Source organism: Stenella coeruleoalba, assembly GCF_951394435.1.
Source record: "Stenella coeruleoalba genome assembly, chromosome: 12".
NCBI classification, from domain to species: Eukaryota; Metazoa; Chordata; class Mammalia; order Artiodactyla; family Delphinidae; genus Stenella; species Stenella coeruleoalba.
In genome coordinates this window covers 10,443,343-10,459,821 of record NC_137158.1, presented here as the reverse complement: position 1 = coordinate 10,459,821, position 16,479 = coordinate 10,443,343, and the positions used below count along the sequence as shown (strand labels likewise).

The following is a 16,479-nucleotide window of genomic DNA, read 5'->3' as shown; positions in this document are numbered from 1 at the left end:
ATTCTACCTCGATAAAGCTTTAAAACATATACGAAACTGTATCCCAAGAGAGGAAATTCTACTTTTTTCTAATTAGCAAAGATTTTTGCATACTTTTTCTAAAATTATTCCATACCTTCTATCTGGAAGAAAATACATTTTTACATAGGGATTCCTGGGACGCCCATCTACTCTTGGGGGTAGATCTGTTGCTTGCAGAACATTTACAATCAGCTGGTGGCCCACTTTGTCATACCACAGCTTCACCTAAGAGCAATGGAGAAAGAAATTAGCATTTGTAAAAATCATGAGGCATTATAATTTCACAAAAAATACTAAAATTATTCTTGAAGAAGGAAATTTCAAATTGCAAAATACAACTGAATTATAGATATTATTTCTGCAAAGAATACCAACTTGAAAGCATAACCATTTTAGAACTTGACTTTTCACGCATTTTAAGTGTGACTTACAAGAGGCGGGCCTGCAGTGTTGATTTATAGTCTCTTATATCATGCGATGGAATAAAACTAATGATAAAATTTTTAGAAAAGACTAAGGGAAGAGGGGGGGATATTGAAATAATTGTCCTTGTTTTTAAATGCTAAATGCAAGTGTTTGGTGATTATACGTATCTTAATAATGATTATAGCATGACTAAATGCATTCTGCAGTGCCAGCTGTAGTTGAAATAAAATGTTTGATGTTGGGAAGAATATATGCAGGTAACTTGGAAGACATCAGGAAACGCATTTGCTGTATGCCTCTGTACATCAGGTACTGCTGTTTTCTGGTATTTTTTTCTTATTTAATTTTTATAATTAACCTATTACAGATAACTTTTCATGAGAGACGTGGAAAGGAGCAAAGGAAGGTACAATGCGTAAATGCCTTTAAACCAAGCGAAGGCCAAATGGTATTTCTCCTAAGATACAAGATACCTCAATAACAAAATCCAGGAACATGGCACACTGAAATATTACCTGCAAACTCCTAATGCAGTCAGTGCAGTATTTGTGCTGGCAGGGGACAATGTTAACTTTAATTTTTTTTTTTAATTTAGAAGTTAGTTTTGGGCTTATGGTTAAATAAGAATTATGATCATGCGTTGTTTAATAGGTATAGATCAGAATACATTTAAGAGTCATTAGAACAAAATAAGCTAATTTAACATGGGAGTAGTAAGGGGCAGGTTAAGAATTCAAACCCGGATCTGTATCAATCCATACCTCTGTTCCTAATTAATACCAGAGGTGTGTTTTTCATAAACCTGAAATAGGTGGAGTGTATGAGAGATTCCCACACACACACTGAAATAAAAAAGACGGCAGGGCAGATAAAATAGCACAGGGACTAGACAAAGATCTTTAACCTACTAAAAACAGAAGCTAAAACCAGGAAGCGTTTCAAAAATCACAGCAAACTTACAGTTATCTTCTTTGTTTAATTAAAACTAAGAGAAGAGCAGCAAAAACAGACTATAGAAATTCACACATTACCGAAGTAGCACATGATCAACTATTTATAGAACAATGTGAAGCAAGATTTTCTTTTAGTTATTAATACAAATGTCCCGTGTTCTACCATAATCTGAAGAAATGTAGCTTTTCCTAATAACTAGCCATGTTTTCTTTACTCCAGCTTTTCCCAGATCACATATAAAACAACAGTGAAGAAAACTGTAGCTTTTTCACACTAGTATCAGCAACCAAAGTTTCATCAAATGTCTTAAGAAGTTAAAAAGATATCTTAAATTTAAGTTTCTCAGGATCCAGGCTCAAGAGGTTGTTAAGTAAACAGCACATGACTCTCTAGGTTTATTACATCTAACCAACTACTTACCTTAGAAACTTTTATACAGCACACAAAAAATAACTGATACTTTATTATTTCATGTTATCATTTATCACTTACTGTTCAGAACATCTGGCACACTGTAGGCATTCAATAAATATTTCCAGATATATGAGTAAAAGAACAATCTAATAATAAATTAATGAAAACTGATGAAGTAGATTATGCTGTTAAATGACTCGGACCGTATCACAGCCTTCAAAGAAAGCCACACATTTTAAAGACAGACTCAGAACAGGGAGCTATTACTAATGGTCTCCAACATGTACCAAAGACACATACAGAAAGTTGTCCTGGTAAGACTTGTGGCGCATCTTTGAGAGCTCCAGGGCTTGTTGGAGAAATTACAGAAATGGAAGGCCTTTCCATCTTCTGAGATTCAAAGGAACTAGAACCTAAAATGAGAAAAAAAAATCAAGTACTTTTTAGTAACATATTTGTAACCTATGTGTGGAGAATACATATTTTTCACGAAATGTTAAATGCATCTGTTACTGGTATAAAACCATAATTCAATGGCGTCCATAAGAGTAGGACCTACTATCAGTGGGATAGTCCTAGAAAGTTATCATCGTGCTTTCTTTGGTTAATTGTCTATTTTAAAGGTATTTAAAGTGATATAATCAAATACTGTATTTATTTGCTCCACTCTGTAAGTACTGACTTTCTGCGTTTCTAGAGGGTATTGGCCTGTGTATGTTCCTGTACAGCCTCGCATACAGTTAAAGGTTTCATGCTATCAGTGATAAGAAAGATGGTACCCGTTGTGTTAATTATCTTAGGATCATCTACTATGAACTGTCCTCACTGAAATTAAAATGAATGCACATATCATATAATTTATGAGCTGCGTCTAAGCCTAGATAGAATTCATCACTGTTTTAAAATACGATTTACACCTCTTTTGATTTTGATCTTACAGATCACTCTCCTGTCTGAGGATGCTGTCTAGTGATTCATGCGTGGAGGAGGGAGGCTGGCTCCCCACTCAGCCCCTCAGTGAGGCTCTTCTCCCCCGTTTTAAATGAAAGTCCTCTCTTCCCGGGTCACTGATAAAGTGTCCACAACCAGCAATATGGATGTCTGCAGAATGCTATTACTCCAGCAAGTATAACCTTGAACCTACAGCTATTCAAAACTTAGCTTTATTGAGAAAACACTATTTATGGACCATTTCCCAAGAGTATGTCATCCACATTTTTTTCCATACATGCAACTTACGTTTAAATTAAATCAGCGTCATTCTGTACCTTCTGAAGACTTTTAACTAGACGAAACAGTGCTATAAAATTCTTTATTACTATGTCTTTTCTATGAAGTATTCTTAGGATAATTTTCTTCTTCGGTCTCAGTACAATGACACTGTTGCTTCTAATAGTCAGTATGTTTCTAATATACCAGTTTTTTTCCTTTTAAATAACATCAACACTATAAATTATGCAATTGGTTCCATTTCCCTCTTTATATTAGAAAACTCAAAACCAAATCTGGTCTCATGTCTAGCAGGTATGCAGAATATGATGCTATGCATTTGATTTACTAACCTAATCTCCACTTCCTTGTTTATCCCATCCATATATTTTCTATCTTCTTATAACCATCACTTGTTTTTCCCCTTAAATCACCTTGTATTTTCTATTCCTATAAGCTGGGTTACATAATAAGCAAGCCCAAGTATAATTAATTTAACTCCCATCCAATGCAAGGTAAACATTTGAGTTACTTCCACATTTTTTTTGAGGTACGCGGGCCTGTCACTGTTGTGGCCTCTCCCGTTGCGGAGCACAGGCTCTGGACGCGCAGGCTCAGCGGCCATGGCTCACGGGCCCAGCCGCTCCGCGGCACGTGGGATCTTCCTGGACCGGGGCACGAACCTGCGGCCCCTGCATCGGCAGGCAGACTCTCAACCACTGCGCCACCAGGGAAGCCCCATCATCTTCTTTTATCTGGAGTCCCTTTAATGCCCATGTAGATAACTCAACCCTCTAGCCACAGTCCCCTGGCCCTTTATTTCCACTGAAATCCCCCTCTACTCCACCCGCTCACTTCCATGATCATATCTGACACCGTTACGTTGTATTAGAATTATTTATGTGCCTGTTTCCTTCACTGTTCATGACACTGAGCCAATTTCCAATCAACCTGAATAATCCAGTATCACAATGCATTTTCATGTACAGCAAATAGAACTGTTAGTATATTAATTTTGCTCTGTGCATCCTGACTGCTATGATGCAGAAGGTTATTGCCAATAAAGACTTTTGAACTTTTGATAGACACCCCCCCCACACACACACAAAGAGCAGAAAGAGAAAAATCTTAAAGCAGAACTCCTTTGGGTTTCCCATGACTGCCATGATTGCCAACTCATTTACATCAAATAACTAAAGGAGACAGTAAATCTTATACTCACTGGACTCCAGTGGAGGATGAGAGCTCTCAGGAATCCGTGGAATGTCACTAAAAGAAACAGGGTATGGTGAAAATCCCATTAGCTTAAGCCACCCTGTCTGAGGCAATCACAGCCACACTTTATCTCAGTGGTGTGGAAAACCCTTTTGGGTCTTTACAGGTGTGGAAATGGACGGGAGTTACCATAAAGGCAATTTCTAATGTGCATGAATGTCAAACACCACACACAAAAAAAAAACTGCAGGAAAAATAAGTTTTTATACATTTAATAGCAAAACACTTTAACATGACAACAATCAGAATAATATTGTGGCTAAAATCACCACAATATTTTTACTACCAAAACAGCAGGTTTTGGAAATAAAAAATGTCAAAGGCAATATTTTATTTCAATTCTAGAAAATCAAAATGACACATATTTTATAAATCAGTAATATGCTTTACAAACACATCTGAAAGAGTTTACTGAATGAAAGGGAGGGAAACATCTCTTGATAATAAAATAATATGGTGAATATCATGGGCAAAGTTAAAAAATGAAAAGGATGGATTGCTTTGGAAATTAAAAATGGTTCAAGCTTGCAACAGAAAAGCCAAAATATTTTATATATGTGTATATATAATTAATATACACATATATAACCCTATACAGAGATTCATATTTCTATACTGAAGTTAGCTAAATATATGGCCATTTACTAGATGATTAGAAAGTGACTTGTGAGAACACCCACTCCTGACACACTCACAAATTGTTCTGAATAAATATTTAATATGACCTCAGCTTCACCCATTATCCACTGTGGGCTTAGAACCCTAGACCAGCTTAGTTTGGAAATTATACTGTAGTAAACTATTTAACCTCTGTTTTCCAAGATATTTTAGTATCAATGTAAGGAGATTAACAATATGCAAATATTAACAGACAAATTAAAGCAGACTGGAGTTAGCTAGTCCCAATAAAATTATCAGAATATTATTTAAGAATTTCTAACCACTTACCTTGTGAACTAACTTCACTTTGCACTTTTGGGGAGAATTGAAACAAAACTCATTTTCTGTCTGATGATTTTCCTGACTCTTCATTTTCACTTTTTTGTGCAAAGTAATTCTCCTAATCACCTACAATTTACACTTCTTACAAATGACAATTCATCCTGTGTTGTGTATTTTATAAATACGTTTTATTATATATTTATGTACAACTAATAATTCGTATGAAATATGTTTTATGTAATAATTAGACTAAATTTCAATATCTAAGACACAAGAAACCAACTATTTATCTTCTGCTACCTTCTCCTGAATTCATCGAGGCAAATAAAATTCAATTCTTAAAAATCTAGAAACGATATTTTTTGGATAGTACAACTTCTTTGAAAATCAGCCTCAAAGTCAGTTATGAAAATTAAATTTGGAGCTCCAAAACCAGACACAAGCTTTGAATTTTATGTGTCTGTGAAAGAAGAATTGTGGAGAAGTCGTAAAAAAATTTTTTAAGTGATTTTGAATTAAAATAGATTTAATGTTAATTGCTTCAGTAATATTCTAATGCATAAATGTCCACTTGACATTTACACAAACCTTCTTATATTGTTCTGCTCACACACAAGGTGGTAAAATAGTTTTAATAACAATTATAAGCATAAAGGTAGGTTGGCAAAAGAGGGCGGTACCTCAGGACGGCTGATGTCTGTTGGACCATGCTGGTCAATGAGCATGTAAATTACATTTGGAATGCTTCTTGGAATCTCTAGCCCACAAAACTATGACTAAATATCTGCTTTCTGCTTTAAATTAATTACACAACTACATTAAACAATTATTAAATATAGCTAGAATTATTCTTCCACGATTCTAATCATTTCCCTATTAACTGGAAAGTTGATGCCAGATTGATTTTTATTTAAATATAAGCTTCATATTCCCATATTCCTCTGAATTCCACAATCCAAGACAGTTTAGGTGTGGCTATGCAAATAATACTTTTAAAATTAATTTTGCACAACACTAAATATAATGAAAGTGTTATTCCAGTCCACTTTAATTGTCTGTTAGTTCTTTTATTTTTAAGTCATCATGAATCAATGGCGTTTTAGCTGATTACTTTTAAAACCACTATATATTTGAAAGTATTTGGCAATGTGCACAATGGTTGATTTTAAATTTTGTTTTTTATACTTTTGATTCATTTTCCAATTTACTTACCTCTTTTCCAGCCTCATATTTACCTCAGCACTAAAACACGTCATGTAAAACTAGCATAAATTATATAGTGTCACTATTTTTAATAAATCTGCATGGAAATGTACAATACTTCTGCAAATGCCTTCAATATTTACTCTTAATAATCACCACTTAAAATTGGTTATAAGTTTGCCTTTATTTTAGAGTTCTGTATATATATTTTTCTTTGGAATATATGATCATACAGTTTCAGTTCTTTGAGAATTAGGATAATTATATTTTCTGGTATGTTTTGCATTGACATATATCCATGAGAACAACAAAAATTTAAGGTTACTAACTCTTCCAGCATAAAAAGTCTTGAATTAATGGCTCTATAATATTTTAGAGAATACAAAAAAGGGAATAATTTCCAAAAATGTACTCAAACATTAAGCCAACTATAATGAGACAGTTCAAAATGCCTTCCAAAAGATTACAGACAGGCAAAATGAATGTTCTGGACTCTGTGGACTTGTTATGAGAATCTACCAATATGGGAACTCTATACACAGAGAAAATATCCCATTGGCTGTAGATAATTAAATTATGCTGAATACTGGAGTTTCAAAAATATCATAGCAATTATTATGGCCAATTAAAATGTTTGAATATTTCAAACTTGCTTGATTTTAAATAAAATCTGGAACTACCCATGGGTAAAGATATAGAAAAAATATTCCATTCTTAGTAGAATAATAAAAAGTGCATGTAGATGTATGAAATGATTACTATTTTAAATATCACAAGAAGATGAGTTTGTTAGTGACTCCCTTTAAGGAAATACTATAATAGTTTAGAATTAATAAAAATAAGTAGTTCTACCATTAAAATAAAATATTTTTACTTTATAGTCCACTTCTGAAAAATACAGATCAATACTTTTTGATACTAAAATTGTTAAATTCTGGAGCTTCTAAAATGTAGTGAAGAAAATTCAGTATTCAAGTTTAAAAATTAAGAGATTTAAAAATTCTAAAATGTATGCCCATATTTGAAGAAAAAACTATCCATGTTAACATGTACTGTATGAATGTATAAACTTCTTTTAAAAACCCTGCTAATACATGTAATTTACTAAACTTAAGAAGTAAGTTTTTTTAGCCTTACCCAATAGGCCTTGAAACAATAATTTCAACTTGAGGTTCTGATTTTGATTCTAAAATAATGTTGTAAACTTCTTCATTTGTAGCTCCCGGCAGGGGTTTACCATTCCATTCTAGAACTTCATCCCCTTGAATTTAAAAAAAAGGGTATTTTTTTACCTTATATATTCTGTTTATTTTTATCTTTTCTTGTTTTTTTTTAACAAAGAAATGCAAAACATATACAAATAATTTAATTGTCTAGGCTCTGCTCTTGAAAGCAAATTGATTGCCATATAATGGCAGCTAAATGTTTCTTCTAGACACTTTTTTTCTTCTTCTTTTTTTTTCTTTTTCTTTTTCTTTCCCCAATAGAATATTACTGGTCACTGGAAACAGCACAATACAATCTACCTTTATCTTTTGAGAAATACCAGAAATCATATAAAAATCATCTCATGCTATGGGATGGAATTAGCACAGCTCATTTGGAAACATTAAAAAATAATAATTAGCAGCATGCCCTCCATATAATAAATGTAGGCGGCTCTATACATGAAAGATTATTAAACGCTGCATAAATCCTGCTTTACTTTTAGTAGAAACAGCAGTTAACATTTGTTAGCATGAATTTTCCAACTATAAGTCATGTTCCATTGCCTTCTCCAGATGCACAACAGAATAAAAATGCATGAAAGGATTTGAATTCATACCCAGAGGGTAACGCAAGGAGCTATATGGCAAGTTACAAAGCAAGCAGATGTAAAACTGTTGCATGACAGTTAACCCACTTCCAGATGTTCATAACACACACGTTCTATACATAATACATATTGTGAGCATTAAAGTAAAATTAGAAAATACGTTTAAAGTAATAAAACGATAGTGCTTATTAGGTTGTTAGATAACTGAAGAGTCATCAAGGAGAGTGCTACGATGTGAAAATACACAATGCAAACAACCTATTATGTTAACTAGAGTTTTCACCAAAGACCATTTGGGAAAAATTATTTATTTTCATAAATATTTAGAGCAGTTTTAGGTCTCAAATGCCTCCGCCCAGTATCCTTCAAGTGACAACGGAGGCTCAGCTGAAATATCCCAGCCTCAGTGATACTTTGGAGTGTCTTAGTTTTTTTTCTTACGTTTCTGCTTATTTTGTTGTTCTCAGTGCCTATAACACTTTAGTAGCAAAGGAAATGTGTGGCAAACTAATGGATCAATATCATCATTGTACGTCTTAAAGCTAACGATAAATATGGAATTGTTTCGTTTTTAGCTATGCCTTTAAAAAAAAGTAGAAAAGTTTTGTTTTCCTAGGATTATTTAAAGTAATCCCCCCCCCTCAAGTGTTTGCTTACTCAGAAGTAAAAAAGCAAATATTTGAAAAGCATATAATGCTGCTTTGGTATGAGAAAAGAGTATGGTTAGTACCAGTAGTTAAATCACTTCTGATCGTTTGATCTAAGATGTTACCTAGCAGTTTTTCAAAAAGGCAACAAATACCCTTCACTATATTAAAAAATAATAATACATATTTAAAATATATTTGCAGTCTTTTAAATTTATTGACCAAGAAAAGAAATAAAGTTTACAGCACGTGAATGTATACATGTATGTGTGTGTACGAAAATATATTTTCTAAAACAATACTTACCCTGATATTTTCTATTCTACCATGTTCTTTTTGTTTTTCTAAATAATGGATGCAACCCATTACATCAACTTTGCTACCCAGTAATGTGCTGCAATGAACATTTTGCAAAGGCACTGCACTATAAAATTCTTCTACTTATAGCCAGCAACCTGGAAGCATAACTTCCAGTATCAAATTAACTTAATGCATGTATTTAATTATTTACAAATCAAGAACTCCTAAACTAGACGGTGGTTTCCTTAACAATATTTATTTATATCTGAGTCCTCTTTTCAGGCAGGGATGTAGATTATAAGGATACAAAGATAAAAGAGACTTTCTCCTGTCCTTAAATTTGGTGGAGGAGAAATACAGAAATGAATACCTTTAATCAAATGTTACAGGCAATGATAGGAATTCATCTGAGGAACAGAAGGAATGACAGGGAGGAAGTTATTAGTTACTGCTCAGGGGAGATGTCAGGAAACCCTTGAGAACTAAAGCAACTTGACGTGGGCTTTGAAGCATGGTGAGGACTTCAACAGGCAGATCACGAGAGCAGCAAAGCCACCACGGACACGAGAGGCACTGGCCAGGTCCTGGAGGTGGAAACAGCTGCCTGGGTGGACCACCATGGCTGGGGATGAGACGACTGGTAAGGAGGTGGCTGGAAGTTGGGGGTAAACTACAGAGCTTTGACCTGAGCAGATGGTGCCTGAGAGACACTGAGGGGTCTTAATAAGGAGAGTGTCAGTGCCAAGTTTGTGGTTTGATCATTACGTCAAGCAGTGGAGCAGGGCACAGACTTAGGGGAACAGCAGTAGAAAAAGCTACAGCAAGACTGCAAATGCTAAGGTCAATTCGTGGGCTGCAAAGGTCACGCTAATAAAAAACAAACTGTACTTTTAAAGGTCAATGCTGTTTATATGCAAACAGAAGGAAAGTAGTTCCTAAATAATAATGTAAATCAAACAGGATATATTATCTAATTTTTAAAAATATGTTTTTCAGTTACATCAATTGCTTCAAGTGAAAAGTACACTTATATGTTTTATAGTTATTTAAGTGGAGCTTCTGACATTTTAAAGTTTCTCAGACTCTAGGCACATAAGGGTGTTAAGTGAAAATCACTACGAGGGATATATAATATAGAAAAACCCCCTTCACTGACTTCCTTAAGAAATTGTCTATTAAAACACAAAGAAAAACCCCAAAAGATATCATGTTTATAATCTGATCTGCAAGTTCAGATTTCTGTAGCTAAAGGTATTTTACACTTGAGTAGGCAACAAGGGACTCATACTTTTCGAGGCTTCTTTTCAAGTCATTAAACAAGCAAAGACTCAGGTTATTGACACAGTCACTCCTGATTGAGTTGTTTTCTTATGGAATCATAAATAGTCCCCGATAAGAAACAATAGTGTACAGTACACATCTTCAAAGCTGTGTCTATAGCAGATGGAGAAACATCCCTCATTTGTTTTTTCTCCACGTACGATACCTGGAGAGCATGTCTCTATCGAAGAAAAAAATCTAAATGATTTTGAACTGATATCCTGATAACTACAACAAAAATGTCCTTAACAGTCATAGAATATTTTTATAAAGGTCTCAATAATTATAACCTCAATAATTATAACCTAATTATAACCTCATTTTTATAAAGGTCTCAATAATTATAACCTTATAAAAACTGAAAACACAGTCTAGAAACGTTCTCTTTCCATGTGCTACAGGTCATTAATCCTCACTTCGACAGGTCAGCCTACTCTGTTTTCTCTGTAACTGTCTGGCAAATGGGTGAGGAGACACTCTCACCAAAAGATTTCTACTAAACTCTGAAGTACAGCGAACTGGAGACAATATGTTAATATGATTTTTACTAAAATGAAAAAAAACAGTTTATTGAAAATAAAGTTTAAAGTATGTTGCTACTAAGTATGGTATGTTTCAATATATTAAATGATTTTATGATGTCATATTAAGGTTACAAAGTAACATAATGTAAATTTCCAAATACCAAGAAGTAGCACGTCTGCGTGAATACAATCTAGGTCACATTTAAATTAACAAATAATATATTACATAATCTGTGTAAGGAATGTGATTATGATTACATTTTATTAAAATCACTGGTACTGAATAAGTGTTTGGGGACCACTATGAAGAACTTGAATAATTACTATGGCTTATAAAATAAAGGACTAAATAGTGATGTTATCTTTTGCACAGGCTAAACTGTTTTGGATTTTTGTAGCAACATTAGGAAGCCATCTACGAAAATTAGTAATCCTTCAGCATTTTGTGTCTATGTATTTTTACGTAAATAATAAGATTCCTACTCATTTTCTCCAAACTGCCATTGAGGTATAGTTACCTATTTTTGCAGTTAGTTAGGTATCTGTATCAGGAAACAAATCTGTATGCATGCATTAAAATTAGTTATTTACTTATGCATAACTTACCCAAAGTTGAAAACCACCATGCACAGAGCACACATTACTTAACTGTTTAAAAGTGAAACTTTACCTGCTCTCAAGTGTCCAACTACATCTGCGAGGCTACCCTTCTTTACTTTGGTGATGAAAGCACCGAGGCGTCCTACGTCAGTCATTTTCCCTCCAACAACCTGGGTAATTATAAATTTGTAAGTTCCCAAGACTCACACTGAGACATACGTTTCTTTGTTTGAGGAATTAATCCTACAGCTTTTGTGAGGTGTTTAGGATGGGGTGCAGGAACACAAATGAAGTGCAATCCATTTGTGCTCAGAGGAGCCTGCGCCAGGGACAACGCACTCCCAAAAGACGAGGTCTCCCCCTCTCACCATCAGACAGCAGGTGTTTGACACAGTTGACTAACTGGGATTTATTTTTTCTTTACCCGCTAAATTCACTTGAATTTCTACACTCAGATCATGTCCCAATGTGACGTGAGATGTTGATCTCTTTTGTACGTTTTTAGTAGAATGTAGGTCTAAGACAAAGACTGGGGATTTAAACCGAGAACAGGTCTCTTTGGGGAAGCAGTTCACCGTGGTCCAGAGTAATAGCCTAAGTTGATCTCAGCTCCTGACCACCCGAATGACCTCCTCATCTGAAATATCAATACATATAGGATCCAATCGAACTCTCCAAGTCTGAGTTCTATCACTGAATAATTAACACGCTCACCTGGATTTTCCTCCATTACTAAAATTAAACACATTGGAAAGTTTCTAAGTTTAATTTCTCCCAATGCAGGGGCTCAATGTGTATAATTAAAAATGGGAGGGATAATGTCAAAAGTTCAGGTTGATCCATATTCTTAGGGTCACGCCCAATAGTGGAAGTGATCAGAATTATTTCATAGCAGGAGAAACTAATGATAATAATTAATAAGGTGACATTAACTGAATAACAAATTTTTAGTTGGATTAATAGTTGATGGTTTTGAAGAGGTTAAACTAGCATCCAACTATAATACAATCTCTTGGTAAATAATAATTTTAAAGCAACATCTTTTTTTTTTTTTTTTTTTTGGTACGTGGGCCTCTCACTGTTGTGGATTCTCCTGTTGCGGAGCACAGGCTCCGGACGCGCAGGCTCAGCGGCCATGGCTCACGGGCCCAGCCGCTCCGCGGCATGTGGGGTCCTGCTGGACCGGGGCATGAACCTGTGTCCCCTGCATTGGCAGGCGGACCCTCAACCACTGCGCCACCAAGGAAGCCCAAAGCAACATCTTTAAATGTTTCTTTAAGTTTACGGAAGCAAATGAAACCATGTGACAACACTCGTACACATGCACACACATAAGAAAACAAAATGTATATATATGTTTTTTCTTACCGAAATTACATCTTTGTAATTTATTAGTTTTTTAAAGATTATATCTGTTAGAAGTCAGGTAATATTTGTAAAAGATACATTTTACTCTTTTGGTATTACCATAAATTGTATTGCACTTAGGAAACAATCTCTTTAATAATGTTTGGTGTTGTTTGTCAGGATATAATAAAATTATAATGTCCACATTATTTAACTTTACTACTTTCCATTAAAACCATTTTAATGTAAAAATTGTCCTTGAACTTTATATTCAGAGAAAAATTATTTCATTTTCCTGTATTTTATTGCGGCTTCCTAAGACATCTGTATGCCATTTTAGCAAATGATTCTAAACTATTACCCCAATAAAAGTACTGAATATACCATAAGACATCAATATATTAACAAGGTATATTCACTAGAAGAACTTTATTTTGAAGAGGAGAAGATACTTAAAAATCATTGTCAGCAACTTTGCTGAATGTAGTCCACACTGTAATTCAGCCTTTAAGAACATTATAAACCAGCATACTTACTTTCAGACCCAGTAATGCACCTGATTCTTTGGGCATGGTTGTTCTCTTGTTAAGAATAACGCGTCCAATTAATCGGTCCCCCTCTTTAGATGGCTGCCACGTTACAGGATGCTATTAAAACATGAACAAAGTTACAAAAGATAAACCAGCTCTTTTCTTTCCTACAGACACATAATTGTTGGTTGTAGCATGGTGTGATTTCCTCATTTAAGGACACTCTGAGGGAATTCTTTATTCTGGTGGGCTCTATCCTTGACTCATAACAATTTTCTTTTAGTGCTATATTTTATTTGCAATAGGTACTTACTATACTAAATTGTTCTAAAAGTAGTCAGTAACTAAGTACATCTCTAAACTATGGTTCTGAAATGAAATGAATTGTAATTTTAAAATATATCTGCTTACCTAAGTCAAATCGATTCTATATTTTGACTTGTTAATGTTGACATCATTAACCAAAGAATATCTCATCTACCTACAGCCGTTATTTAACACTTGCTGTTAGTTACTTTAAAATTGGTTATTATTCAGTGATACTGTTTTTTTCTTCAAAAATGTACTGTCAAATGAAATCAATACTTTCATAAAATGTAAAATGGAGCAGAATAAGATTACTATCTATCATGTATCAGCAAAGGATAACGAACAGCACACACAGTCCCTGAATTCCCAACTCTCCCTCCCAGAATGCTTACTGAGCTAATAGGTGATGTTTCCCGGCTATGCCACGTGGCGGGATCCAGCCAGTAATAATCCAAGTCACCTGCATAGGAGGAAGAGAAGGAAAAGTGTAACGGCTTTCACGTGGAGAAGGAACACTTTACACGCAACTCCTTCAATCTGTAAAGTAAAGGGTTATGAATATCGTAATCGCGAGTGTGTACATCTCAGGATGATACACACCTGCACTGCACAGCCTGTGACCGGGACGCCCGGAATGAATGTGTGCCACAGATGCACGTCATACGAGGGGAGGGTTATCTTTTACTCTCGGTCCAGAAACACATGAAAAGTACAGACAGATCTAGGTTATTCCACCTCCCTCCCCTCAGAGGACTACCCATGCCAAGGCACAGACTGTCATTAGTGATATTGGTTAGAACTGTATTCACTGAACTAAGTATTAAAATTTAGCGCCTCCTCTTCAACTCTTGTGAACTTCATCATATCTTTCAAACTTATTCTCTGGTCTCTACAACTGGGCACACATTTTTTTAGGACATGGTGTTGAAAGTTAAATGTCCAGAATAACGTTCAGCAAAAGAGTACATACAAATGACAAAGTATTCACTTTTACTTAAGTCATAAAAAAGACTTTAAAAAATCCTAACTTTGTAAACATGAACTTATGAATCTTTAGTTTGATTTTTTTGGCTTCAAAATATAATGTGAAAGAAAGTTTGAGAAAAAAAAAAGAGAAAAAAAAATTAATGGAAAGCAGCAGTGCTGTATTTGCATAGGCAGAAAGGCCAGAGTGGGTAACCATATGAGAATAAATGACGTTTTACATTTTAAATATCAGATTCAATCAATGAAAAATTTTCTTCCAAGAGAAAAACATTAGGAGAGTGAGTAAAGCATGCCTGCTAACAGTGAGATGTCTAGCTCACTGTTAGGAAAATATGTTTTGGATGCTGTCTGTGAAGGTTATAAATAAAGAATTTAATGTAGATGACAGGCATGGCAAATTCAGGCACCGTAAAAGAAATATCATAGAAAATGAAAAAAACAAGTTTAAAATCTGCAGGCACAAAAAAATCCATATACTTCAATTTCTTAGCAGAATGATACATATCCTACAATAAATACTAAAATGCTCTTCAAATATGGCATGTAGATAACAGCAGTATGTTCTATGAAACTATATTCTGTTAAAATTTACTCCACATGGAGTTCATATCCTGCTCATAATCATATACTTTAAAAGGTATACACGGCTTGGCGACTATAGATTTCTAATATTCTTCTGAACCACCTTAGTTAATGGGATATAAGGAAAGTTGTAAAAGTTTTTCCTCCTTTATTTTTACTGTTTGTGAAACTCCGTGTGCTTATTTTTAAAGTTGCTTTGCCTTTCGTATTATGGCACCATTCCTCTTGAAAGAAAGACTATTTATAATAATAATACAATTAAAATTACTACTCAGTAACTACCAAGATTGTTCAAAAGACTGTTGCAATTCATAAGGCTTTCTCCCCTAAAATTTCACAAACCTAGTAATAAGGCTGATGACTCATTAAATGTTGATTCATTCTGAAATACTGTGACAAATTAATAGACCCACTGAGATATTTGTGGGGCTTGAAGAAGAAAAATTCGTCATTAAGGTGGAAGCTGCTTTGAGAAGTCTTTAAGGTTTAAAGAAATGACAAAAATCCTTCCTATTTTAAAGGCTTCAAGGAACCAGTTCATCGTGTCTTGAAGGAACTGACTTAGATCTTAGAAACTGGACTCCTTGGGGTCCATATCTGGCTCATCTTCCAGCTCCTCGTAGGGGGTCCAACCTTGTTTCACTCACCTTTTCCTGAGCAAATCTAGATATTGGTATCTGATGAATGTCTGCTGGGCAAAAAGAGCTCCTTATATGCGAAGAGCTGAAAGGTGATGTTTCCAGTACAATTCGGTAATGATACTGAGCACAGTTGATTATGAAAAGACTGCTTTCAGGCAGTGGTTTTCTGTGGTAAGCTGTGTAGGATAATGATGGTGAATGGAGGGTCTAATTAAACTGGCTTAAGATGGGAGATACATAGGTATATATACAGCTTGCCGGGCCATTCAGGTGTTCCGTCAGAACTAATTCTTACATTAGTGCTCGTATGAATGGAACCGATTTTGCAGCTCTAGAAATTCTGTTTTTCAGTTTTTGGAAATCTACTAAAAATGACTAATAAATGTAAATCTAGAAGAGACATTAAGTCTTTCAGCATACACTAAGAGTTGC

At 34.6% G+C, this 16,479-nt stretch overlaps 1 protein-coding gene across 45 annotated transcripts in view; it reads right to left on the bottom strand.

Annotated features, from left to right (window-relative positions):
• LOC307195140 (regulating synaptic membrane exocytosis protein 1) overlaps positions 1–16,479 on the bottom strand; it is a gene marked incomplete at both ends in the record, with an annotated part of 217,032 nt that overhangs the window by 151,230 nt on the left and 49,323 nt on the right. For all 45 annotated transcript variants that reach the window (XM_079938956.1, XM_079939000.1, XM_079938998.1 and 42 more), the window contains 7 exons: positions 116–246; positions 2,116–2,228; positions 4,247–4,293; positions 7,582–7,705; positions 11,722–11,821; positions 13,535–13,645; positions 14,230–14,297. In XM_079938956.1, coding sequence (XP_079795082.1) covers positions 116–246; positions 2,116–2,228; positions 4,247–4,293; positions 7,582–7,705; positions 11,722–11,821; positions 13,535–13,645; positions 14,230–14,297 — 694 coding nt within the window. The remainder of the gene's footprint in view (positions 1–115; positions 247–2,115; positions 2,229–4,246; positions 4,294–7,581; positions 7,706–11,721; positions 11,822–13,534; positions 13,646–14,229; positions 14,298–16,479) is intronic.